At 41.8% G+C, this 27,942-nt stretch overlaps 1 protein-coding gene across 1 annotated transcript in view; it reads right to left on the bottom strand.

Annotated features, from left to right (window-relative positions):
- LOC124788805 (juvenile hormone esterase-like) overlaps positions 1–27,942 on the bottom strand; it is a gene marked incomplete at its 5' end in the record, with an annotated part of 85,144 nt that overhangs the window by 7,584 nt on the left and 49,618 nt on the right. The window contains 4 exons of the mRNA XM_047256087.1: positions 2,697–2,826; positions 13,876–14,057; positions 15,887–16,028; positions 19,032–19,237. Of these exons, the coding sequence (XP_047112043.1) occupies positions 2,697–2,826; positions 13,876–14,057; positions 15,887–16,028; positions 19,032–19,237 (660 nt within the window). The remainder of the gene's footprint in view (positions 1–2,696; positions 2,827–13,875; positions 14,058–15,886; positions 16,029–19,031; positions 19,238–27,942) is intronic.

The following is a 27,942-nucleotide window of genomic DNA, read 5'->3' as shown; positions in this document are numbered from 1 at the left end:
TCTAGTGACACGACAATATTTTCAACGTGTCTAAAACTACAGATTTAATATTGCACAGTGAATAAATATTTTCACAATGAACCTTTGAATTATCAACTTTTAAATATTTCATGCAATTTCGATATATGATATCTCAGATGATAGCACTGCAGTTAGCTATCATCTATGAAAGCTATGTATTTGTATATACTTTATTTCCTGACTTATTATGTTTTTATATCTTTTCATTACGCAAATTTTCCGCAGAACATCACAGTCTCCATAATCATACAGTAAATGAATAGAGCATAAATACCTCAAATTTTGTTTTACTTGTGTATTCATTTAATGAACAGTTTACTGTTTTATCAGTAGCTTCATTTAAATGTCTATTGCAGTTGATAATATAAAACCATGGTAATTTAACAAGTGGTCAGCCGCATGTCTCACATGACATCATCGTTGAAAAGAGTCTTAAAAGATGTTTCTGACAAGCATGTATATACAGTTGTTTAAGCAATATTTAAAAATAGTTTTTCATTATTGTCATGAGTACACTTGTGCAAGAATACTGACTTATTCAATATGGATAACTGCCTCGGGCATGGATGTGTGTGATGTCCTTAGGTTAGTTAGATTTAAGTAGTTCTAAGTTCTAGGGGACTGATGACCTCAGAAGTTAATCCCATAGTGCTCAGAGCCATTTGAACCAATATGGATAAACCTTTATTTATATTCGTTGTAAATGATATGAGTATATGGAAATGTTTATAACATTTCTTTATTTAAATATTGTTGCAATATACTGGTTTAGTCCAATGTTCAAGTTGAATTAAATCATGTCTGCAGAACATAGGAACATGTATTTTTGGCGGGAAACAGTTTCACCCAATGGAAATACAGACAGTAGGGAAAACTATGGGAGTCAAGTGAAATCTGGGGCTTTTCGAATGAAGACCTCAAGGGAGAGATACGGGACACTTTTTACAAATGTGATTCGTGGGGACAGACCTGCCTTTGATAACAAGTGGTATTCTTTCGTTTGGCAATTGATTACGAGTGATGAACAGCCACTAACATACTTTAAGTTCTGAAGAGACCTATAGATTGAGAGGTTTGAACATACTCCTATGTAGGACTGTAACTTTCCCGTTTGTGCTATGAAACTAAGATAGGCGGAGTATGAGTTACTGTTCATGGTATCTAGTGTTTCAGTTTTTGAATCATCATGTTAAACTCTGAACTGTTTTGTGCTAATGAATGTTTAGTGTATTGTGATCATGAAATAGATTTATTTTTCGTGAGTCTTTGATGAATATTAAGTTTGCGGCTTCTGCTATCATTCTAGTAACGCTCTTAAGTAATTTTACTGCATTTGCTAAGGATATTTTCTATCTGTATTTTAATTGAATATCGTAGGACCACTTCCCGTTTATATGAGATGCCCTTTCTTGAATAAACATTATTCAGCCTAATTCTCTGTCGTCTGTATCAGTTACAGATGTTAGAATGGAACCCTTGTTATTAAATAATTCGTTTAACTTTTATTTTGTATTCCTATGTATTTTATTAATTGAGTCGTGCATAGCCCACGTACCTAAAGCACGAGTAACCACAGGTTAGGATGCAACTGGTTTTGCTCAAATTCGATGCTGTTTGGAAGAGCAATTACATTAGCAGCAACTGTTAGCAACCGCGGCAGTTGGGGTTTTCTCGTCCAGCATATGAATCTAATCCTGTTCGAGTTACAACTGTAATTCCAAACTATTACCATAGTCGGTCTCACATTTATTACATGATAGGCAGTTTTCATGGGGGCTCCAAGCATATGTTTCTTCGTCAACCATGTGCTTGAGAACCAGTAGCAAAAGGTAGGTGTGGGAAGTTAGGCGCGGAACTTCTACTAGGAAGAAGAAGGCTACCCAGAGGAGCGCTGATTTCGAGTCTGCAGCGGAGACAGACGGCGGCACCGGCTGCGCGGACCACTGGGGGCGACTTCGTTCATCAGAGGTAGCATCGGCAGCATCCACACATTCGACAGAAGCAGTACGGCAGAAGCAGCCAGAGTGACCGACAAATGAAGTACTTGTTCTCTGCTGGTCTCGTTTGTCTATACATGTCCGCCGTACTTACCGACTTTCATCCCATTCCTTCATGATGCGGTCATTTTTCTGTCTTAAGTGTATTTATTATACTTCTATTTAACGAAGTTGTAATTTGAGAAAATTACGGGGGGAGGGGAGGGGGGTCATGCTCTTTTCATAGGAACTATGCTGGAAGCGATTTAGAGGAACTGTGGGAAACATAAATCTGTATGCCCGGATGGGGATCTGAACTGCCATCCTTTCAAATGCGAGTCCAGTGTGGCAAAAGAACTGTTGTGAAATGGGCGATTAAGAAAGTGGCTCGTCAGCTTGTGTAATCTAAAAAATAACTAGTGAGGAAAGGAAATGTTTGAAACGATTGAATGAACAAGGAAACTGTCCTGTTTTTAGTGTACGCTAGTAAGCACATAGCATTAAAAGAGGTGACCAAGATTACTGCAATCGATACATGAACAGCAACGCTAATAGTAGGCTTCCGGGAGTGGAATATCAGAGGACTGGGTAACATTGTCTTTAGTTATTTGGTAAGATCTGTAAAGCAAGAAGAAGAGCAACAATGACGTTATCAACATCAGTGACAGTTATAGGTAATATTGTGATTATTGTACTTACCCCACTGATTTGTGTGAATGATATCTCCTCTGTAGTCGAATACATAGAAATAGACGGTTTGGTTGGAGAGCTCGGCAACGGTTCTAATGAAGCCGTCATTAGGGTCGAACCATTTGAGGTCGTCGAAGAACTGTGAAAGTAAGAGACTACTTTATATTAACATCAAAACAGAAACACCGATTCACAAAATCTTACAAAACAAGATTAAACTGATGCAACAAGCAATGAAATATGTTTATTAAAATCAAATATTGCCTTTCTTGTAACTTTGTATTCTTATTGTAATGTTCTGTAGGCACGAAACAGAGTAACAGAGTAAGAAATTGAAATTTAGTGGTATGTGGTGCTTAAAGAAGAAGTCAAAACATAGCTTGACAATTTGTGTAAGTTATTATAAGCTATCGGAAACAACGAAGATACTTAATAGAAACCTTTGCTATTACGAGCAAAGGTTTGACTGGGTAAAGGAGATTAGCGTGGATATGAACCATTAATTAACCTCAAAAAAGCCATATAAAGACAATAATGAATGATCGAAAATTAATAGGAGATGAGAAAACATTGATTATGAGGAGATGAGGAAACATTGATTAACACGAAAAAACCCATATAAAGACAATAATGAATGATCGAACATTAATAGGAAACGTCATAATATTCATTAAAGATACCATATCCGTGCGTATCAGTTCTTCAGCAACGGTCGTGAGAATTCTGTTAACAATGCTTCATCTGAGAAATGTGACTGATGAATTACAATATGTAGTACAGGGTTGTTATAATACTACTTTCGCTACTTGAGTCAGTGGAAAGGGAAAACTATTTACCGTATGGGTACCCAACTTCATAGGAATGATGTTCAGATTGTTCGCTGCATGCTTTGCGTTATTCGTAGTGTTAGTGTCATGACTTGCCGTTAGGTGCTGGTAAACGCACGTCGAAACACAAACATCAGTGTACAGAACAGTTACAGACAGTCGACAGGGGTCTGAGCAAAATGAGCAAGGCTTTACTGGTAAAGCTATTTTGTCAAAACAACAGCAATAGTGCCACTGCTCTTCGCGAGTATCGAAGCATTAAAGGAATACGGAAAGGTCCTCCTCCCGCACCGCAGTTGAAGAAAATGATTCCGAATTTGGAATTTAGTGGCGATTTGGGAGTTGGTCCTGGAACAGACTGACAGTCAATTGTGCCACAAACTGCTGAAGAAGTTACTGCTGCCGTAGCTGTGAATGGTGGACGCAATGTGTGATCTTCAAGCAATGCGCGAGCTGTGTCACGACTGCTGAACATTCCATGGTCCACTGTTCGAAAAGCGTTGCGAGCTATTGTGAAGCGGTATCTCCAGTGCGGTTGCACGCTGTCGTGGATGCAGATGGTCGTAACTTTGAGCAACGTCTGCAACCTGGAACGTAAACATGGCACGCAATTAATAAATGTTACCGTCTCTTATGGAAATCAGTATGTGCTTCATTCAATCGTTTATTCGTTATTTCTCTTCTGCAGGTCCTTACAAATGTTTCTACAGAGTTTAGTTGTCCTGTGGTCACTGTTTTTTTTTTATAGGGGACAGCAAAAGTAGTAAAAGTTTAATTATAACCATCCTGGACAGCCGACGTTTGTCGTTGATGATGCTATTTCAAAAATGAAAGTATAAGTCGTACACACTCGTAACAGTGAACATGAGAAGATTTATGTCACTACTGAATAATTCGCTAAAATAACTGGCCACTTGCTTCTCAAAATTTCCCACTAATCGACGCGTTTCGGGCAGAACCCGTCATCAGAACTTCAAAACAAGAAGTGTTCATACAATGTACCGTAGTAAGTTGACTACTGACGTTGACTGCTGACACGTGTGACTCCATACTTTATATGAAGACTTTTATTTTTGGTGCTTTGATGATCTACATCTACATCTACATCTACATTGATACTCCGCAAGCCACCCAACGGTGTGTGGCGGAGGGCACTTTACGTGCCACTGTCATTACCTCCCTTTCCTGTTCCAGTCGCGTATGGTTCGCGGGAAGAACGACTGTCTGAAAGCCTCCGTGCGCGCTCTGATCTCTCTAATTTTACATTCGTGATCTCCTCGGGAGGTATAAGTAGGGGGAAGCAATATATTCGATACCTCATCCAGAAACGTACCCTCTCGAAACCTGGCGAGCAAGCTACACCGCGATGCAGAGCGCCTCTCTTGCAGAGTCTGCCACTTGAGTTTATTAAACATCTCCGTAACGCTATCACGGTTACCAAATAACCCTGTGACGAAACGCGGCGCTCTTCTTTGGATCTTCTCTATCTCCTCAGTCAGACCGATCTGGTACGGATCCCACACTGATGAGCAATACTCAAGTATAGGTCGAACGAGTGTTTTGTAAGCCACCTCCTTTGTTGATGGACTACATTTTCTAAGCACTCTCCCAATTAATCTCAACCTGGTACCCGCCTTACCAACAATTAATTTTATATGATCATTCCACTTCAAATCGTTCCGCACGCATACTCCCAGATATTTTACAGAAGTAACTGCTACCAGTGTTTGTTCCGCTATCATATAATCATACAATAAAGGATCCTTCTTTCTATGTATTCGCAATACATTACATTTGTCTATGTTAAGGGTCAGTTGCCACTCCCTGCACCAAGTGCCTATCCGCTGCAGATCTTCCTGCATTTCGCTACAATTTTCTAATGCTGCAACTTCTCTGTATACTACAGCATCATCCGCGAAAAGCCGCATGGAACTTCCGACACTATCTACTAGGTCATTTATATATATTGTGAAAAGCAATGGTCCCATAACACTCCCCTGTGGCACGCCAGAGGTTACTTTAACGTCTGTAGACGTCTCTCCATTGATAACAACATGCTGTGTTCTGTTTGCTAAAAACTCTTCAATCCAGCCACACAGCTGGTCTGATATTCCGTAGGCTCTTACTTTGTTTATCAGCTGACAGTGCGGAACTGTATCGAACGCCTTCCGGAAGTCAAGAAAAATAGCATCTACCTGGGAGCCTGTATCTAATATTTTCTGGGTCTCATGAACAAATAAAGCGAGTTGGGTCTCACACGATCGCGGTTTCCGGAATCCATGTTGATTCCTACATAGTAGATTCTGGGTTTCCAGAAATGACATGATACGCGAGCAAAAAACATGTTCTAAAATTCTACAAGAGATCGACGTCAGAGATATAGGTCTATAGTTTTGCGCATCTGCTCGACGACCCTTCTTGAAGACTGGGACTATCTGTGCTCTTTTTCAATCATTTGGAACCCTCCGTCCCTCTAGAGACTTGCGGTACACGGCTGTTAGAAGGGGGGGCAAGTTCTTTCGCGTACTCTGTGTAGAATCGAATTGGTATCCCGTCAGGTCCAGTGGACTTTCCTCTATTGAGTGATTCCAGTTGCTTTTCTATTCCTTGGACACTTATTTCGATGTCAGCCATTTTTTCGTTTGTGCGAGGATTTAGAGAAGGAACTGCAGTGCGGTCTTCCTCTGTGAAACAGCTTTGGAAAAAGGTGTTTAGTATTTCAGCTTTACGCGTGTCATCGTCTGTTTCAATGCCATCATCATCCCGGAGTGTCTGGATATGCTGTTTCGAGCCACTTACTGATTTAACGTAAGACCAGAACTTCCTAGGATTTTCTGTCAAGTCGGTACATAGAATTTTACTTTCGAATTCAATGAACGCTTCACGCATAGCCCTCCTTACGCTAACTTTGACATCGTTTAGCTTCTGTTTGTCTGAGAGGTTTTGGCTGCATTTAAACTTGGAGTGGAGCTCTCTTTGCTTTCGCAGTAGTTTCCTAACTTTGTTGTTGTACAACGGTGGGTTTTTCCCGTCCCTCACAGTTTTACTCGGCACGTACCTGTCTAAAACGCATTTTACGATTGCCTTGAACTTTTTCCATAAACACTCAACATTGTCAGTGTCGGAACAGAAATTTTCGTTTTGATCTGTTAGGTAGTCTGAAATCTGCCTTCTATTACTCTTGCTAAACAGATAAACCTTCCTCCCTTTTTTTATATTCCTATTAACTTCCATATTCAGGGATGCTGCAACGGCCTTATGATCACTGATTCCCTGTTCTGTACATACAGATGGGCTATGTCGAAACGCGTCAACAATAAAAAATTTTTAACAGTGAAGCGACCAGTTGTTTTAGCGACCTATTCACCAGTGGCATAGGTCTCGTCAAGTTTACCTCATGTCACAGACCTTGTGCGTAGTTTTATTTCACACCTGAACGTAATGACGAAGTCAGCAACCATATGCGGTGTTGCATGTTTCGACAGGATCGAGACTGGAATGTGTCACACGTAATTCACAGTCATGCTCTTAAGGCTCTTGATGTGGGAAGTCATATTTCATAAGTTAGTTATTTGTTGTTATATAAATTCTTGTTAGTAGACAGTGAAATATGCACAAAGAAAACATGATGTCTGGAAAGAATTCCTTTGATGGTGTTCCAGGTCTGGATCGCTTCCAACATCGCCAATTTAGCAAGGATTCTGTCGACGTAGTTAAATAAATACATTCTTGAAGTATCAGATGTGACCGTGGACAATTAATATTGATCGAAAACGGTCTCACAGAAGCTACCGCACAGAGGAAATTAGCAACTGAACCGTAACGTCCTATCAGTGCGTTGTCAGAAGTGTACAGATTTATTTACGTACGAAGCTTCTACCATTTTTCGAAGGAAGATTTGCTGGTGGTGGTCGACTTTCTTCGAGCTAATAGCCAGCCTTTGACTAGTTTCGGACAGTTTGAACGACACTAAATTCGGGAACAAGCTAAAATATGACGTACATTAATTCTAGAGCTAGTCTTCCACTCTTCAGGGGATTGGATGACGTTTCCAGACTTTCTGAATTAAGAATAGTGTGAAAATGTTTATATTACAATAATCTTAGTAATTACACGCTTACCTCTAACGACAATGTTTCATATATTCGAAATGGGGTTGTAGATATTTTTTCTTTCCGTGGAGTTAGATTTCGCAAACATTTTGTGATGGATTTTGCAGAAGATTATTATATATTTATAAGATACTGTTTTTCAGCCTCTTGGGAGACTACTTCCTAAACCCAGAACGTCGTCTGCAGCAAGTACACTACGTAAACTGGTGTCTCCAGACACCTGTTACTGTTCCCTCTCAGACAACCCAGAGAAATGACTAATATACAACAGGTGTATGACCTCCTTTCGTACTGTTGCAGTAATTAGTTTGGCAAGAAAGTTTTATGCTGCCTTTCAATACATTGAATACAGAGTTTGTTATTATCTTACCGAACTTTCGTGAATCATTGCACAACAATTTTATAGTGGACTTTTCTGACTCTCCAGGGACGTAACAGAGTCTGCGATGAAAGTCAGTTAATCTTTCTTATTTTGACATAGAAATGAGAGAAAAGTGTCTTCATTACTTTATCATTGGTTAAAAGGAACATCCACGAACAAACCAAGGTGTCTGCTGTAGGCCCTAATGCCACCTTGACTGAATAACTATCGCCACAACACGTTCAGGTAAGTATACCTTCCAAGGTAGTCAATAGGTCCACACACGACCACGTTATTCAGTAGCTCTACATACTAAAGATAGCATTTCTTACATCTCTCTATGTAATTTGGTCAATAGCTTATCAACACATTCACAATCAAAGAAATTGACAGCTACCACATGTTGACACATTATTCTGTCACTTATCGAGGACTTAAGATGCAGCACAACTATGACAAATGAGTTCCCACTTACGTGTGACAGTTCACTCACATGGTGAACTTTCCATTTCGGCGATACTTCTCAGTTAACTCCCTACTCCTACGAGGTGCGGTGCTTTCACAAAGTTGTGAAGTACTAAAGACTTATCCCGTCGTAATTAACTCTTACCTATATTCATACTTCTGAAGTCGCATTTACGTGTATGGCTGAGGCTATTTCAGGTGGTGCTATAAATTCTTCCTCTCGCGAGGTCAGTTTCTGGACTAGGTTGACAGTCTCAAATTTTTCCACCTGGATCATTTCAAGTGATGTATGTGGGAACATTCGAAAGTTACCGGACTTTTATTGGACAGTACTGCCTCGTAATTTACCAGTAAACCTCACCATGACGCACAGCGTCTTTCTTGTAGCGGCTGACACTGAAGTCTGGTAACTATCTCCGATTTCTCCGATTGTTCTTGAACAATGAATTTTGAAAAACGAATTGAAATCATTTCCTTATGACATGTCTATAGATGAAATATTGAATACATAATATATGTATAGGGTGAGATGATGTTTAACGAATGGCACAAACACGTGATCTATTTGCCTGATTGTACACGCATAGTACAGCCTTTCTTCACTGCGGCTCTAGGAGGGGGAGGGTGGCGAGAGCAGCACTCCGGCCGACTTTAACCTCCGAGGAAGATCTCTGGTACACATCTGACAGCAGGATGAGTCGACCTGCCCCGTGCTGGAACGAGGAAAATTCGCCGCACCTCTCTGGGGCTCAATCTGAGACCAATAGGACCGGAGACGGGTGCTCTGCACGGTAGACCACCACAGCCACTGTCACTTACGTATATCGTATAAAAATCTACCTACAAGAAGTTTTATAGGGTTTACAGGACATAAAAATAAACACCTTTTATGAGACAAAACAGTTTCTCCGTTTACCCTCTTGGGGTCCATGAAATTTTTAACGGTAGTGATGTTCAGAGAGACGTTGTTCAGACAGCCTGTGATGTACTTTGTGTTAAAGAAGTTGCTGAAAATGTCGCTGTTTACATTAATGCACAGCTGGCATCTGCGTGCTAATGGTTATCTAACACAGTCGAAGCAACAAGGACTTTGACGAATAATAGGTAAGGCTTCGACCATATGGTCCACTGGCTGTCCTGGTATGTCTGTTGGAGTCGTGTACGGCAAAAGCTTCATCTCTTCATCTCCTTCAACAAAAAGAAATCTCCCAGAATGAGGTCACGAAAACGCGGTGGTCTCGTTACTGGCTTGTCACTCCAAGTCCAATAATTGGGGTGAAACATTGTCTAAATGTTCTCTAATATCAATGGCAACGTGCGGTGGGCTCTCCCATCATGCTGAATCAAAAATCGATTTCCGACCGGAACGTTCTCCAACATTTCCTGCACTATTTTTATAGAGGAAGTTCGGTAATTTCGTCCACCAAGTGTGGTAGCCAGAAGGTAGAGTCCGGTCAGTCATGAACGACGCCAGCCTACTCACTTACAGTAAATCTTTGTTGATGGTAGAACACACCAGTGCAGTAATAACAACCCCCACACATAGCTATTATGGTTGTTAAATACTCCTTCCATTGTGACGGCAGCCGCATCAGTGAACAAATCATACAGTTGGAAGTCATGGATGTCTACAATTTTGTGTAGATACCATTGGCAAATCTGCACGCGCCGGGAAGGTAATCAACTGGTGGGTCTCGTACTTCACGAGTGAACAGCGCTTGAGGTGGCAGAAGTGACATTCCCCGGAACACCGCTACACCTGCCCGTCTAGCAATACAGTGAAGGACGCTGTAATTTAAGTAGATTCTGTCTGTATTCGATTCGTCCCTTAATTAAAGACTTCTTAATAAGAACAATCTTTGACGTCCTTTTTCGTATTCACTACTTCAGCACAGTCTTTTAGTCATATCCAAGACTCACATTTAGTTATAATTAGATGTGGCAGAAACCACCCTCGTCCTGAGTTGTTGCAGCTCAAAAATATGATGGGCCTAAAAAAGAAACTTCGTAAAAATAATTTCTGACCTTTTATGTGTTAAAAGCAGGAGACAATGCAACTTCAGAGTTCATTGTCGCCTTTGTAATACTTGTTGGGTTATTTTAATCTTGCCTTTAGCAAGTGGCGGTTCAGTGTCTTTGGTTCTGTAATGAATTCCGAAGACAGCGTTCGGTGGCCTAAAAAGCAGAAACGTCAAGCATTGTATGCTCTTCAGTGTGCACCCAAGGTTGGTAGGGAATTTTTGTGACGGGGCATTCGATTCCTCCACCAGCGTAGCTGACAACATAGAGGACCCTTGGTGATGTGTACGTTTATTCAATACGTCTCCCCAACGCATACGACGAGAGCTCGATGGGATTTAAGTCAGAGGAACTGGCAAATCTGTCCATTCGCCGAATGTCCTCTCGTTCCAAGAGATCGTCCTCCTGCGCTGTTCTATGTGGTATCAAATTGTCATCCAAAAATGAGCGAGGCTGAATGAAGTTGTGAAAAGATGCACAAGGGGGCGGAGTATAGGGTATCAATAACATTGATAGTGACACGTCAAGCGAAAGTTAGTTTCGTATTTTAAAGTTTTAAACATGGCTGCGTGGTCAGCGACTGTTTAAAAAGTAAAATTAAACCAATAACAGACCTCGGTCGCAAAACCTAAGTCTTTTGACCTGGTTTTGTCACTACTATGAGTGCCTTCATCAGAAGTAAAACACTCAAACTGGCATGTTACGTATAAAATAACAGCACCAATGTGAAGACGTAGAAGCTTTCCTTCCGTCAGTTAAGTTACTTTGATTTTATTTTCCGCCATCACTTACTTTAATGTCTATTATATTGTTGACATCTGCATATATACTTCGGAAACCGCCGTACGGTGCGCGGCGGAAGGTGCCCTGTACCACTACTTGTTCTTTCCTCTCCTGTTCCACTCGCAAATAGAGCGGGGGAGAAACGACTGTCTAAAGCCCATCGTACGAGCCGTAATTTCTCGCATCTTATCTTCATGATCCTTGCCCCAAATATATGTTGGAGGGATTAGAATCGTTCTGCAGTCGGCCTCAAATGTCGTTTCTCTAAATATGAGCAATAGTGCCATGGGGAAAGAGCATCGCCTTCCCTCCGGGGATACCCAGTTGAGTCCACGAAGCATCTTCGTGATACTTCAATGCTTATCGGACCTACTGATAAGAAATGTAGCGGCATGCCTCGGAATTCCTTCAATGTTTTCCTTTAGTCCGACGTCATTGGGATTCCAAACAGTCTAACAGAACTCAAGAAGAGACCGTGTTTTTTGAATGAGCTACACTTTCGCACAATACTCACAATAATCGAAGACGAACATTCGTCTTCCTTTCTGCTAACCTGAAATGCTACTTCCATTTCATATCGCCTTGCAACGCTACACATGGATATCTAATGGCAGTAGTCTGTATTCGCACTTTATAGGACTGTTTTCCCTTCTCATCCGCAGTAACTGACGATCTTCTACAGTTAGAGCAAGCGCCGCTCATCAAACCAACTAGAAATTTCGTGTAAGTCGACTTATATACACCTACGGTCACTCAACGAGGAAACCTTCCCGTACACAAGGGCGTCAACAGTGAACAGCCGTAAAATGCTGCTCACCCTATCCGTCAGGTCATTTATGTATGTAGAGGATGCACAGTATGGTAGTTCTCTGGGGCACCACCGACGATCCCCTGATGTACACCAGGCATCGGGGACTACATACTGGGTCCTACATCTGGGAACTTTAAACGGTATTGTCGGACGTCCACCAGTAATCTACAATGTGGCACCGTGTCAAACGCCTTTCGAAAATCTAGGAACATGGAATCTGTCTATTGCCCTTCCTCCACGGTTTGCAGGATATCATGTGAGAAAAGGGCTAGCTTAGTTTCACACAAGCGGTGCTTTCTAAATCCGTGATGATTTATGGACATAAACTTTTCTGTCTCAAGGAAATTTTCATATTCGAACTCAGAATGTATGCAAGAAACCTGGAGCAAACCGACGTAAAGGATACTGGTCTGTAACTGTGCGGGTCAGTTCTTTCACCTTTCTTATACATAGGAGTCACTCCCACTTTCTTCCATTCGCTTGGAACTTTTCGTTAGGCAAGAGATTCGCGATAAATACAGGTCAAGTAAGGAGCAACGCCTCGGAATACTCTCTGTAAAACCGAATTGGGATTCCATCTGGACCTTGTGACTTATTTGTTTTCGAATCTTTCATCTGTTTCTTGACGCCACGGACGCCAGTTTCTATGTCCACCTTACGGGAGTCTGTACGACAGTTAGCCCCGGCAGTATGTTTGTACGATCCTCTTGCGTGAATGATTTCTTAAACGTGAAATTTCAAACTTCAGCTTTCTTTTCACCATGTTTTATTGCCAGCTCAGAGTGGCCGATGAGTGACTGGACAGAAGCCTTCGACCCGCTTACTGATTTTAGATATTAACAGAACTTTCTCGGATTGTCACCAAGATATTTCGCTGGGCTATGACGGTGGGAGTTGTATGCTTGGAGCATTGCTCTTCTTACTGACGCACGAATTTCTGCTAGCTATAGTCTGACAACGTTTACGTACTCTCTTTTGAAGCGAAAGTGGAATAATCTACGTTTCCTCAGTATTTTCCGAATCTGATTATTAAACTACGGATGGTCAGTTCCGTTCTTAATCCACTTCCTTGGCACATACTTCTCCAGAGCAAAATTTAGGGTCATTTTAAACTTTGCTCTTAATCTCTTTACGCCCATCACACTGGAGCTTAATAATGTCCATTCATTGTGTAAGGAATGCTAGCAACTGCTTATCTACTTTTTTTAGCATAAACCCTTGCCTGAGCTTCTTCACGGATTTGCAACCTTAGTAATCATTTTCGACATAATGACATCATCATCACTAATTCCCGTTTCCGTACTGACACTGTAGATGTGGTCGTTCATGCGACAACTGACGACAGGCACAATGTTAGGTTTTTCCACAATGAAACATGATACCTGAATTTATTTCAACGTTAGCTATGCATTTCATTTCTACGCTAGTACTACCACTCAGTGATCTATAAAGGATTTTGATTTGTTTTCTGGTTTTACGTAAGATGAAAACGTTCTAAGATTATTTGCCACGTTGTTCCTTACGTTTCACATTTTAGTTCGGTGGACGATTTAGCGTTGAACTCCTTAAGGTCAGTTTGATTGCTTTGCGCTCTTATTTGTATACAGTACTTTGAATTTCTTTACATTAATGATGAAATTCCCTTTGCTTACACAGGCTTCTCATCTGATTCAGTCTGACAGAGAACAAGTGTTCATAAATGAGCGGCTTCGAAATGGCTCCATCAGGTTGGGTGTCCGGATACTTTTATCTGCGCTGAAAATATTACGAAGATTACTAAGAACTAGTTCAGCAATAAGCAGTCACTCACGTAAACCAGAGGGTCTGGATTGTCTAATGAAATGGTGTCGTTGCCGAAGTAGAAGTCTCTCAATTTGTAGGCGGCCTCGGTTTGCTGTTCCACGGTAGGCAGATGTAGTAAGGGACCTATTGCCGCCAGAAAGTCTTCGTTCATACTGGCGATCGCTGCCGTATTCCGAATAATTTCGTCTCCTGTGAGAAAATACAAGCAATCACTTAGAACGAAATATTGTGTACCGCAACACAGGGCATCAGTGTACGAAACTGAAGAAAAGGTAAATAAATTTCAACATCCATTACCAAATACAAATGTATGTTATAACACACCATTAATTTACTAAAAACAAGTAAACAATTACGTAAAAAATTTGTAATACAGCCAGTTAACAACGTTTTTTACCTCTGCCTGATTGTACTGAGAAAAAGACAAGAAAAATATTGCGGGAAATTAATTACTTCCTTTCTCAATTAATTGTCAGTTCTTATTAGTAATTTGACCGCAATGACTGTGAATAGACCTTACATAGTTGCGTGATGCGGAAAAACAGGTAAGATAATATTCTTATGGAATAGAGATGTTCGGTAATATAACGTTTTATCCTTCCCTTTGTCTATTCCAGCTGAACGTGTTTAGTATCTTAAATGTATCTATGTAGAGAACATTTGTGATTCATTGGGTGGAAATCTGTTATTTACTCAGAAAATTTTGATATTATGGACAAATTGACTGTCGCGAATAACAATAACAACACTCAACAATCAATAACTCTTTAAATTGTAATAAATATTATAACAAAAAGTCAATAGTGACGATGTGTTTCCAAAAGCCGCATATATCCTTCAGGAGTTATCCGGCCTTACTCATTCAACAGTCATACTTTTACATTTTGAAAAATATCTTTTGCGTGTACACAATTTCATTATGACAACCCACTAGTGTGGTTTCACTCTTAACGTAGACAATTTCCCTAAAGGTGGGACTCATGTATGGAATTTTCATCATTATAAACATGAAGATGCGTCTAAACGGACGTGAAACCGGTAGTTGCGAATAAAGCACCTTCATACAGCTATGCAGCTTTTGGAAAAAACACCTCATTATTATTGACTTTTTAATTGTTGTAGTTTTTATGATAACTTGAATGGTTACAGGTGTTCAGTGTTGCTATTGTTATTTATAAGTCTCTTATCTGTCTTGTCCTCCCCAGAAGGTTCTTTTTACCAAATTGATTGTTTCGTGTAATATATAATGAACTTAAATTCAGGTCAACGTTCTGACACTAAGAATCAAACACAGATCACTGCTTACGTTCCTTCTATAGAAGCAAATTAGGCCGAGCTACCGGCCTCGTTATATACTCGGTGAGGTGTGTCCCAGCTGTGTATTTGCGTTTCAGATAGTGAATAACATTAGGCTGAGTACTATGTACATATGATGGGTTTCATGAAGCTTTTTGCAGACATTAATCACAACTGGAATGTAATCAAAAATACTAAAATTCCTTCGTGGATACGTTAGAAAAAAGCTCGGGAAAGGAAATTTTAGGAGAAGAGGAGAAGACTGACCCTATACAACTGAGGGAAGTATATGGTTGTTTGATTTTGGAGGGGGGGGGGGAGGGGGGCGGGAGGGCGGACGACCAAACAGAACAGCGAGGTCATCGGTCCCATCGGGTTAGGGAAGGATGGGATGGGGAAGGAAACCGACCAGCCCTTTAAAAAGAACCATCCCGGCATTTGCCTAAGAGATTTAGGGAAATCACGAGAGAGCCAAAATCAGGAAGGCCGGAAGCTGCTTTAAACCGTCGTCCTCTCGAATGCGAGTCCAGTGTGATAACCACTGCACCACCTCGCTCGGTGAAGTAGATGGATTGGTGCCGATTGTTAGGTGTAACTCAAAGAATGGTAATAAATGCACTGTATTCTGACACTTTTATACTCCTAAGTTTCCAATTATTATAAATTCAAGCAGAAGTGTTGTCAGCTGAATCTATCCGATAAAGCAGAACCGGAATACGTACCAGATTCTTCAGAAACAGTGCCCGCCATGACAGGCACCTTGTTGAAACGGCCGTCGATAAGTCTCTGAATATAGGATTCAGACAGGATAGCACCCTCCACGTCTGGCTCGATGTTTGGTCCCCATAAGAGTCCTATTATTGGCTGAAATGGGGAACGCAATTTGTAGTTCACACGTGTAATGTGGCAAAAGATATATGTGAGGTATCAAATCCTCGCTTAGCCTCAAGTATTAATTATATTTGTTCACAATATTACTCCGTCATTTTTATCTTTTAGAAAAAATCTCTAGTAAACACAAATTTAATGAGAGAAATGTTTCATGAATCCAGCTACATATCAGAATTTTGAGAAATCTTACGATCGATGAGTTTTCTCCTTTCCTCAAAGAATGGAAAATGAAGCAAGAAGTCTGCGCGTTGGCTAACGACGAACTAAAATAGCTCATGAATCTCAGAGACGCTGCACGTCTGGCGTAAAAACTACGCCCTACATCTGAAAATCGTGTTACAAGCAGAAACGGAACAGTCAGTCAAGCTATGACAAACGCTCAACTCAAGCATTGTCTGCGTGGTCTTGGTATACGCAAAATTAAATCCGTAGCTGATTTAGTTGATTCCATTGCACCAGCTGGTGAACTGAACCGGTGTTACACCTTACCTGCTATCGCAATTGAAGCGAAAACGGAACAGAGAATGATTTATTGCTTAATTGGGGTAAACCACTGTAGCCACAAAAAATTATATATAAAGCATACTATTTGCAGTATCATCATAAATAAAGTCATCATGCTTTTCAGATCAGCATCTAGCGGACACAACGGCATCGCATTCCAAACGATGAAGCTTATTATTGACCCACCTCTGCCCACTATAACAGGTATTTTGAATTCCACTTAATCATAGCTGTTCTCCATGAGGGCTGGAAAGAGGGACTAGGTAAGCCACTACTCTAAAAAAAGAAAGCTGACACAGCACCTTCTGGTTACCGACATGTTTGTATTCTTCCGCAACTGTGCAGGGCGTGAGAATATATACTGCACACCTTCTAATAAACTTCTCAACTACAAAAAACTAACCAGACGAATTCCAAACAGGTTTCCATACACATCACAGTACATCTGCATTAATAAATGTAATAGATGATCTGAAGTCCGTCATGACGGACAACAGGTGACTGCATATGCTTCTCAGATTTCAGCAAAGCCTTTTCACTCTGTCGACTTCTATACTTTAGTAGCCAAGCCTAAATTTCTCGCCAAACGCAGTACAATGGCTTCGCTCATGCCTCACGTGTCTGGTACCATAAAGTTACAGTGGAGACAGGCTGTATCAGGACTCTCCGAGGGCTCGCTATTGCTTCACTGATGTGTCAATGATGTGTCGTCAGTTATGTCCTACTGCAAATACCAATGTATGCTGTTAATCTCTAGTGGCATCTAAGTGCGAAACCAACGAATTTGAAGACTGATTGTGAAAATTTCAACACTGGCACGTGTGCACTACGATAATGCACTCAAGGTATGTGGTTAAAGCTGTAATCCTAAATGGTACAAGTACCAATATCTCTCACCATAGAGTCTAAGAGTAATAACAAATGTAAATTTAAATTAGTCTGAGCATGTAACGACAATGCGTAAACAGGCGACAGCATCTCTCTATGCCCTAGAAAAATATAAAATGCTCTTCCTTCTTGTACCTTCATTTGTTGATAACAGCGATGTTATTGTGTGAGGTCTTTCTCAGGAAAGCTCACTGCGCCTGGAACACGTCGTGAACGCCTATGTTCGATACATCTGTAATGTATGACCCTTTGATCATACTTCATCATATGCACAGCTGCCTTGGCTGCGAGCAGGGAAATGCAGAGATTGTCATACGCTCTGTCTCGTCTAATGTATTATCAACGTACAGTATCCGTCATATCTTTCCTCGAGCTTAATATTTTTATCTGAAAAACATGGAAGGAACACCCATTCACATCAGAACAAAAATCCTTTCTGTCCCACTCTGTCACCCAAACACTTTGTCAGTCAACAGCAGGAAATTAACTCTGGAATGACCTCCCTCAATGTGTTAGAGAATTCAATAACATCTCCAGTTTCAAAAGACAGTTAACGACATATATACTGAAACAGGAATAATGACTACCATTGTCTCTGTCGGAACACGTTACACTTTTAAATTCTTCCTTCCAGCCAGATGTGCCTTATTTCCCAGTATACTTAGATGGTGCAGTCTTCTTAAATCTCCCTTCCCCAGAACTAACTTACTTCGTCTCTACACATTCAAGTCATTTTATTAGTTTATATTCGAATTATAGCAATTTTTAGGTAACTGTGATATAAAAAGAAGTACTGTATCTGTGAAACCGTGGTCCGCCGCACAGGAGGCCTGAAGGCCCCTAATCAGAACATGTTAAATCGAGAAAATAAATAAAATGAAAAAAGAAACGAATTTTCACTTTGGTTTTGCTTTCTCAGCTGCTTGGGAACACATTCACATCGTCGTTTCATAGAGCAGAAAATATTAAAAGAATGCATTAGTCGACTGATCATGTTAATGAAGTCAAAGAAACACTTTCATTGTAGGGTGTCGAATAATAGGTGCTGTTACCTAAGAAAATTATTCCACACTAGATATTGTTGCCTGATATGTAACAAATAGTAGTCAGTTTTCAGATGCAACAATGAATTATGAAGACGTCAGAAAATGTACACTGAAAACAGAAAACAATGTGTTTCTTTTTCTATGACTTAGTTTGTATTCGTTTTAAAGAAAAAGGCCACAGATTAGTTTTTGGTGAAGTTTAAAGTTTTAGCTCGTGAACTAAGTTGCATACCCTACGTAAATATTCAGTCGAGGAGTTGCAATTCATATTCGCAATTTATTTTTTGTAATAGTTCCCCAAAGACCTCTATATGTATCAAAACATGAAAGCTACAGAAATGTACATTCGGTTTCTAAACATAGATTACAATCGTAAACTGTACCAACTCAATAATCAGCTATGCTTCTTAGCTCATATGACATTGTGATCTGCACACCAAATTATAAGCTAAGATCGTGGGACCACGGGCGTGCTCTTGACCAGGGAGCCATGCAGTGAAGCCGCGGTACAGAACAAGGAGGCTGCGCTCCTACGTACCTTCTGTGGCATGATGAGTGAGTCGTCTACCTGCAAGAGGTCTTCAGCGCTCACAGACTGTAGGAAGTCGATCAGCTGCTGCGAATCGTCCGTTTCGTAGCCCAGTGCGGCACCCAGTCCAAACGAATGGTTCCGGGCTTCTGCGATTGTGAGAGGATGTTCGGTGATAACGGTCCCACTCTGAAGGAGGACTTGTGAGAAAAGACCTGCAAAACGAAGTATTATATAGTTTAATTTACTGCTGGCGCTGAGAAACGTATGATAGGTATTGTACTCAGGTGCGACTTATTCACCTTGTTTCTGAATAACCCAAGGTAAACATCTAGTGGCGCTGTCTGTAGAACATTATTAAATAATGAGAAAGCAGTTCCGGGTAAATTAAGCAAATAAGGAAGAAATGTAAGAATCTCTCTTTTCACTTAATGTTCAATAACTTCTAAGTGTTATCTAGAATTAGCCAATCTGATACCAAAAATTGATTAGAGAAAAGGTGAACCATCAGGATTCTGAAACTGTGTAGACCATAAATTGTATAGCAAGTATTGCACTATCAATAACAGACATTTTTGTGAGTAGTATCGCACAACCTGATTCGTAACTCAATTACTTTACGAGGAAAATATACGCAAGGAAGAAGAAAAATAGAAAATGAATAAAGGGAAGATCAGCTTTTAAGACAGAAAGAAACCGAGACCTCGTGTTTAGTAGAATAATAACAGAAGAAACTGAAACCTAGGTTCCTTTAGTTAGTCTAAAATGTGTACGGTATTTAAGAACGGCGGGACTGAAAGGAAAACAAAGATAAGTGAGTAAGAAGATTTCGAAAAAAATAAAGCACTTAACTGGAAATTTAAGGTAGGCTTCAATCTGTTACATAAAATGATTCGGATACTCTTTCAGTGTCTATAACACGGCCCCTTGTAAAGAATCTAATAAACGTACTGAGAGATATTTCAAATTCACATCGAAATGAGCTTCCCATGAAGGGATCTGTAGAGTTGTCCGTGTCAAAATTACGTTCTTACAACCTATAGAGGACGAAATACTGTAGAAGAAGAAGAGATCATACAAAATAAAGAACTACAATGGTGCCTGAATTGAATATGCTTTGCAAAGACATTCTCTATACTGTGGCCGGCCGGAGTAGCCGAGCGGTTCTAGGCGCTACAGTCTGGAACCTCGTGACTGCTACGGTCGCAGGTTCGAATCCTGCCTCGGGTATAGATGTGTGTGATGTTCTTAGGTTTAACTAGTTCTAAGTTCTAGGGGACTGGTGACCTCAGATGTTAAGTCCCATAGCGCTCAGAGCCATTTGAACCAATCTATACTATGATCAAATAACTGCACTAAACATTCTTTCAGAATGAAGTACATTGCGTTAAGGAATTACGAACATCTTTATTTTAAAATGCAGTGAGTTTCATGGAAGACAACGGAGAATATGACGTAAAGGAGAATATGACGTAAAGCAAAATTCGAACCTCTCGGTATTGTAGCAACAGCTAAAAAGCAGCACTTTTAAGGCTGATAACTGTCTGAGTTTGTGTTACTATCTGTGTCTCATTTTACATAAATAAATCTAAGTGAAGCCCTCTGTTTTCTACAAGACCAATTCTTACAATCTTCGTCCCGTTTCTTTACAGGGGCTTCACAATAATTATGTCTTGGAAGAGGCTGAATTATATTTTCTATTGCCAAAAGAATGTGAAGGTGGAAAAAGAAAGAAAAGAAAAGGCAACGGCAAATTCTCTATCCAATCGCCCCTTCCATCTCAACAACTTTTATGCCTCATTAAATTACTTATTATGTTAAAGAAAAATTAGTACTTTTACTGTTTGTCCGCCCTATGAGGCTCCTCACACTTGTATGGTTTAATTTTCGTTTCCATATGCCATAAACCATTACTTTTTCTTGCACACCTATTGCAGGAGGCATGAAAGAAAGTCATTTCACAGTTTCGTCCGCAGCTCGTGGTCGTGCGGTAGCGTTCCCACGCCCGGGTTCCCGGGTTCGATTCCCGGCGGGTCAGGGATTTTCTCTGCCTCGTGATGACTGGGTGTTGTGTGATGTCCTTAGGTTAGTTAGGTTTAAGTAGTTCTAAGTTCTAGGGGACTGATGACCATAGATGTTAAGTCCCATAGTGCTCAGAGCCATTTGAACCATTTTCTTCATTTCACAGTTTCGGCGCTGAAGAAGCTTTACTGCTTTGAGTAATCAGAGATCGTAGAATTAGATTGTGCCATACTCTTCGCGACTCAGTTAATGTTCAAATAGATCGGGACAGTCCGTGAAATTTGTACCAGCAGTAGTAGCAATCATAGAGATTCTGGACAACGAAAACCCTTCACAGATTTTAATCTAACCACAAAAAGAAAAAAAGAAAAAGCAGTTCTAGCCATCAAGAAATATGTAACCACATTCAAAATCAATTCTAGTTGTCTTTTTCCGTAACTCAAGACAGATCTACAATACAGCTGTCGCTCAGTATCGGTAATGTATAGCATGACATATGAAAGGTACTCTAGTAAAATGATAGTCAGCCAAGGATGCATCGTACATAATATTCCAGTTCGAGGAGGCGCCTTAATGACATCGCTCTCAAACTAAATGATATTACTTCCACGAATTATAGTGCGTTGCTCTGATCTGTGTAAGAAAAACTTGGAGCTAATGGTAAAAAGTTGCACGAAGTAGACATTACAGGTGGGGCAGATCTACACTCTAAGAGGATGCGCTGGATATATCATTGTACCTTTCGTAACTTGCCCTAACTAATATTACTGTACAGAAACTTTCTCAAAGAGAGTACCTCTATGGTTGCATTTATATCGACGAGAAAGCCTTTGAAAAACATGAAGATTCAATATCTCAACAAAGGTTAACAGTCAGTTTTACTACTGCCTTTTTCTGAAGATCTATCTTTCACGTATCAAATAAAGGTGAGCCGTAAGATACTGAACTGTTCCTGCAAGTAATTTCATTGGACAAATTTATTTCGTAGCAGAAATGTAAAACGGGCAACTTTGTCGATATGAGCTCTCAAAAACAATTACGCTGTTATCCCTAAGGTAACTTAATCTTATGATCATAAATTATGGATCAACACAACAAACAGAAATAAATGATATAATAATTTTCTCAAAGCCCTCTCCAGCCAGCAGTAAGCCAAGTCAAGTGCGTTCAACGCCCAGTGTCGCAGTCAGACAGGTAGAAAGCCGAGCCGGCCGCGGTGGCCAAGCTGTTCTAAGCGCCTCAGTCCGGAACCGCGGGACCGCTACGGTCGCAGATTCGAATCCTGCCTCGGGCATGGATGTGTGTGATGTCCTTAGGTTAGATAGGTTTAAGTAGTTCTAAGTTCTAGGGGACTGATGACCTCAGATGTTAAGTCCCATAGTGCTCAGAGCCATGTACATACTGTCTCACCCAGCATGATGAGTGACGTAATCCAGCAACATGACTTCGGCGAGAAGAAGACGTAACCTTACTCTAGCAGCACGCCAAGAGAGATTAAAAGAGTTAACTGCAAAACAACAGAGATTAATAGAGTCACAAGAACGCCTGAAGCCCATAGTAGGCCACATACAGTCATCGTCGGGGAGGCATAGCGCCATTGCATCAGACGAACAGTAATAAATACTCAGGCTCCAGAGCTTCACAATGAATTACGTTGCAGTACACGAGCTACGAGACACAATGTGTGGTGGACTGCTACGCTTCGCCAAGCTGCCTTCCGCCGACGAACGTCAGCTGCCGACTTCGCACCTATTGATGAGAAAACAAATTTCTAACAGCTGTTTGCCGAACAGAACTGATGAAGTTTGTCGCACCGTCCACTTGTCGAAGGGTTCAGGAAGCGCGCTAACAGCCGATGCCCCAGCCTACTACCTGTAACCTGTGGTAATGTCATCAACAACCCCTACCTTCCTTGGTGATAGGGCTGCCCATTGTCCATCTCCACACTGTGCAGAATCGCTGAGAGATTACCAGGGCACACCCTTTTGATGTCTACGAGAGTGCTGTGGAAATACACAGTCGCTGTCCTGGACAGCAGCGCCTCCCGTAGGGGCTACGTCTCCCGATAGCGAGACCTGCCACCCGCCACAAATCGTCTTGACGTGAATGGGCGGCGATATACTCCGAAGACTGCTGAGACAGCATCAGCACGTTAAGAAGCAATGCACTGCAATGCCGCTGGCCTGAGAGTCACCAAAGTGTTGCGGCCACATGTAGTAAGCGTTGCTTCACACAGTGGAGAATGGCGAAACAGAGGCAAGCCTGAGACCGAGGTGTTGCAAAATAAGCATGCACAGATAGCCTTGCTGACAACAGCAGTCTACCAACAGACTGACACAAGAACGCACACAGCTCAGCGCCGAGAGTAGCCTGGAGAGTGCTGAATAAGACGAAGTGTGGTCAGCACGCTAAGTTACGCTGTAATATACTGTGGAAGTAATAACAAAAAGCTACCACCGAGGGTAAAAAACGTCCTCCTGCCAGATATAAATAGTGGAGCACAGACAGCAACAGACAGAAGCTATTAGGAAGCGGTTCGGATCTGGGGACGGACGTGGTCTATGTCCAACTGTTCAATCTTCGTAGATCACGATTCTGGAAGTCTGTTCCAGCTCACAGGAGTCATCTGTTCGCTGCCAGATGTCAACTTCAGCTCTGGAGGTCGGCCCAAGTTCGGTCGGCACCATGGCTTACTAACTACAGCGAGAACTTCGAGCAGGACTGGCCGAAGCGCGGTCCTGGTCACAGGCGCCGCCGGGGACTGACGCCTGGACTTCACGGCAACCCGGCCCCACAGCGCGTGGTCCGCCCATGACGGGACCTCGCGGACATCGAAACTGGCGGCTTCCCAGCCGCCGGTGCAGCTGGCGTTTGCAGCTGACCTCACGGCGATGAGTTCATCTCAACCACAGGGCATCCTGGCTTCAGCGGAGCACTGGTGGCCTGAGGCTCCCGAGTGCAATCAGCGGCGTGCGTTGCTCGCTCTGTCGGAGAATCTACACAGCAGCAGCCAGGCGGAGGGATCCGCAGGGTTGGGCAGCAACGACGAGGGAGAAATTGTAAAGAAAGTTCAATAAATAATTGTAAAACTTCACGATGTCTCAGTCTTTGGCACAGCCACTGTGTCTGCTGCTAACAAGTGGTGCAGAAGTCATAACAAGTGGTGTCAGGCGCGCCCACGCCACATCTTTGACTAGCACTGTGCGGAGCAACCGAGAAACACCGAATAGGGTGAGTCCAGCAACTGCCTTCTCTCTATGTTTCCTGTGTAGCTAGACATGTCGAGGGTAACGTTAAGGCATGTGAGAGTGTCATTTGAAAGGCCTAGCAGCCCTGTAGACGTATCGCAGTTTCGTGGGAATGATAGTCACGTTTACTTAATTCCATCTAAATGTGTAGTGTGTGGATTATCAAGTCACGTCTCTCCTTGCGATGAATTTGTACCAAGCACTTGTGATGTGTGTGGCTTCTATGTTAATGTAATGGGGAAATGTGGTAAGTCTAGATGTCCTGCCATTAGACGTGCTAGGAATTAACTTGCTTCTGGGTAATACAAATTTATTTTTGTGGGTGAGGTATAACACACGGAAAATGCCAGAGACACGTGCAACCAGGACAAGTGACGCCGTAGTCGCATTGACAGAGCAAGTTAAGAAACTGATTGAAGAAAATAAGTTGCAAAAGCAGCACATGCAGAGGATGGAGCAACAACTGTTGCAAAATACTCAATCAAGCTCAGGAAGCGATAGCGTAGAATGCAAGGGTACTGTCTTTTCCGGTGTGGCAGATTGTTCAGCGGCTAATTTGATACTTTCCTTCTCGGGTAAAACATTAGAGGATGTGAATGTTTTCATTGATGACGTACGTAGTACGGATAGACTGTGTGGCTTGTCGGATGAAATGTGTTTGCAAGTGGCGAAGTTAAGGTTAGTAGGTGATGCAAAGACTTATGTGGCATACCACGAAGGGTTAAAGGATGCTACTACGTTCACAGAGTTGGCTGAGGGATTATTGCAAAGGTTTAGGAAACAAAACAGTGTAAGAATTTTTAGAGAAAAATTGGGAGGCTGATGCAAAAAACGGGTGACACGATAGAAGAATTTTCAGACAGATTTAGGACAACGAATGCGCACACATATGAGTTAACGCAAGATGCGAGTGCAAATGAAGTTCTGTTGAAAGAAGCAGGAAATAGAGCTTTAGACGCATTTTTGTGAGGAGTCTCGCTGGATTTTTCACGCCGGATACGGATGGAAAGTCCAAGTGACTTAGCAGCAGCATTGCGTGTAGCTACACATTTGCAGGAAGTGGATAGCGCCACTAGAATTGGCAATGACAAGAAAATTTTTTCGTCTTACAAAGAGTGTTACTGTGGAGAAGCAAGGTCATTTTAAGGGACAACGTCGGAAACCGCAGTATTTCAATTGTCAGAAAATAGGGCATAAGGCACAGCAGTGTAAAGCCAAGCAACAGGTTAATGATACAGCAAGTAAAAAACCGTTAAACGAAAAAGGAAGTGTTCCTGCCGTAGGGAGGCATTCCCAGTAAAAAGAGGTAATCAGAGAGTGAGTGCATGAAGAGGCGGATTGTAGTTTGATGGTTTGGATAAAAGATAAGTGGCGAAGAGCTTTAGTGGATACTGGAGCGCGTATATCAGTTGTCAGTGTGCATCTCGAGGGCAAAAAAGGATTGGAAGCTCCGAGATACAGATTGCGCGTAGTAGGTGATAAAAAATTAGATGCACTAGGGACAGCACAGCTCAAGTTTAAGATAGGGAACGTATGGTTCCGGGAGCAAATGGAGGTGTTGTCAACTGTGGGACAGGGATTTTCAGCGATACTTGGGTTGGACTTTCTGATTAAACATCTCGCCAAAACTGACATTTCGCAACATACGCTGGAACTCGATGGGAACTTTTTCTCAATGGGTACAGCCGTTACAAATGTTTCAGAATTGCAAGGTGCACCGGTAGCTAAGGTGATACCAATTAAACTGTGTACATGTATATTAAAGGCGATTTCATGAGACGAAGTAAGAACAGGTACAGGGAAGTTGATATGGGTACCGGTGGATGTTGATGTGCCACAGCAGGGGTTATTCTTGGTAGAGCCACTACTGAGTAATGAGGTTTTAGACGAGAAGCATTGCTTTATTCGTAGGAGTGTCTCACGGGTAACGGACATAAACGGGCAGTTTGTGGTTCCGGTGAGTTCAGATAATTTCGGGCGGGATGATGTCGATCTGCCGAAGGGATTACTAATAGCCACAGTAGAGTTAATGGATAAAGAGGACATTGACCGTTTGAGGCTAGACTATCATGTAATGTAAAACGTCAGCACGTCTGCACTTCGTGACAAGGTAAATCATTTGAGAGGAAATGATCGTTCGGGTATGGAAGCATTATTACTAAAGTATAAAGCATTGTTTGAAGCACAGGGTACGTTACCTGCTACACCGATAACACAGCATCGTATTCCGGCAGGGAATCACGCTCCGATGTATCGTAAGCCATACAGACTACCGAAACAATTACAACCAGTAGTAGAGCAATTAATAGAGCAACAACTGGAAGATGGAATAATCCAGCACAATAATAGTCCTTGGTCTAGTAACGTGGTCCTTGTTCCGAAGAAGACACCGGACGGGTCGAAAAAATTTCGCATTTGTTGTGATTACAGACATTTGAATGAACGGACAGTGGCGGACGTATATCCGATTCCGAATAGCACAGAAACGTTACACAACCTAGGGCAGTGTAAATTTTTCTCCACTATGGATTTGCAAAGCGGTTATTACCAGATTGAAGTATGTCCGGAGGGCAGGCCAAAAACAGCATTTACGACGTATTATGGTCACTTCGAGTATAAAAGAATGCCGTTTGGACTAAAAAACGCTCGAGCAACACTTCAGAGGTGATTGGATGGAGTCCTTCGCGGGTTGAAACCGAAAAAGTGCATGGCGTATCTGGATGACATTATAGTTTTTTCAAGAGATATAGAGCAGCATGTGGAACGGTTAGAGGAGGAGTTTAAAAGATTAGGGGCAGCACGGCTAACTTTAAGTTTCCACAAATGCCATTTTGCGCAAGCACAAGTATATTATCTCGGGCATGTTGTCAGTCAAGACGGGGTACGGACAGATCCTCGTCTCACTTCTGCAGTACGAGATTTTCCGGTTTCGCAAACGGTTCAACAGCTGCAATTGTATTTTGGTCTTGCGAGCTATTATCGAAAATTCGTACAGGGGTTCGCAGAAAAGCGAGGCCACTTACTAAGTTGCTAAGAAAAGGTGTTACCTTCCAGTGCAAGAAAGCATATCAAGAGTTGAAACGGATACTGACATCAGATCCAGTTTTGAAGTTTCCAGACTTTCTGAAGGAGTTTATACTACAATGTGACGCATCTAATCACGCTCTAGGGTTTGTACTTTGGCAAGAAATTGATGGCAAAGAACATCCAATTGCGTTCGCGTCTCGTCAACTTAACAAGGCGCAACAAAATTACTCCACGGCGGTGAAGGAATTGTTAGCGGTAATATACGGGATTTCGCACTTTCGATGTTATCTGTACGGTAGAAGGTTTTAGGTTGTCACGGATCATTCAGCTCTGAAATGGTTATTAGGTCTGAAAGGCCCAGCGAGTAGGCTAGTGAGATGGGCGCTGAAACTCATTGAGTTCTATTATGAGGTAATACACAAGCCAGGTGTGAAACATGCCAATGCTGACGCATTGAGCAGGAAAGTGGCAGTACTACAAGTAACAGGGGTGACTGAAGACGAGTAGAAAACGGCACGAGCCGTTGCTAGTGACTGCCAATTGTTCAGAAAGCAACCGCAGTCCTAGCACAGGACGGGTTACTTTGCAGATCGACGAAATGCGGCCCGCGCGTCGTCGTACCA

The sequence above is a fragment of the Schistocerca piceifrons genome, chromosome 3 (genome assembly GCF_021461385.2).
Source record: "Schistocerca piceifrons isolate TAMUIC-IGC-003096 chromosome 3, iqSchPice1.1, whole genome shotgun sequence".
In the NCBI taxonomy this organism is placed as follows: Eukaryota; Metazoa; Arthropoda; class Insecta; order Orthoptera; family Acrididae; genus Schistocerca; species Schistocerca piceifrons.
Note: the sequence above shows the minus strand (reverse complement) of the source record. Positions and strands in the feature narration are given on the sequence as shown.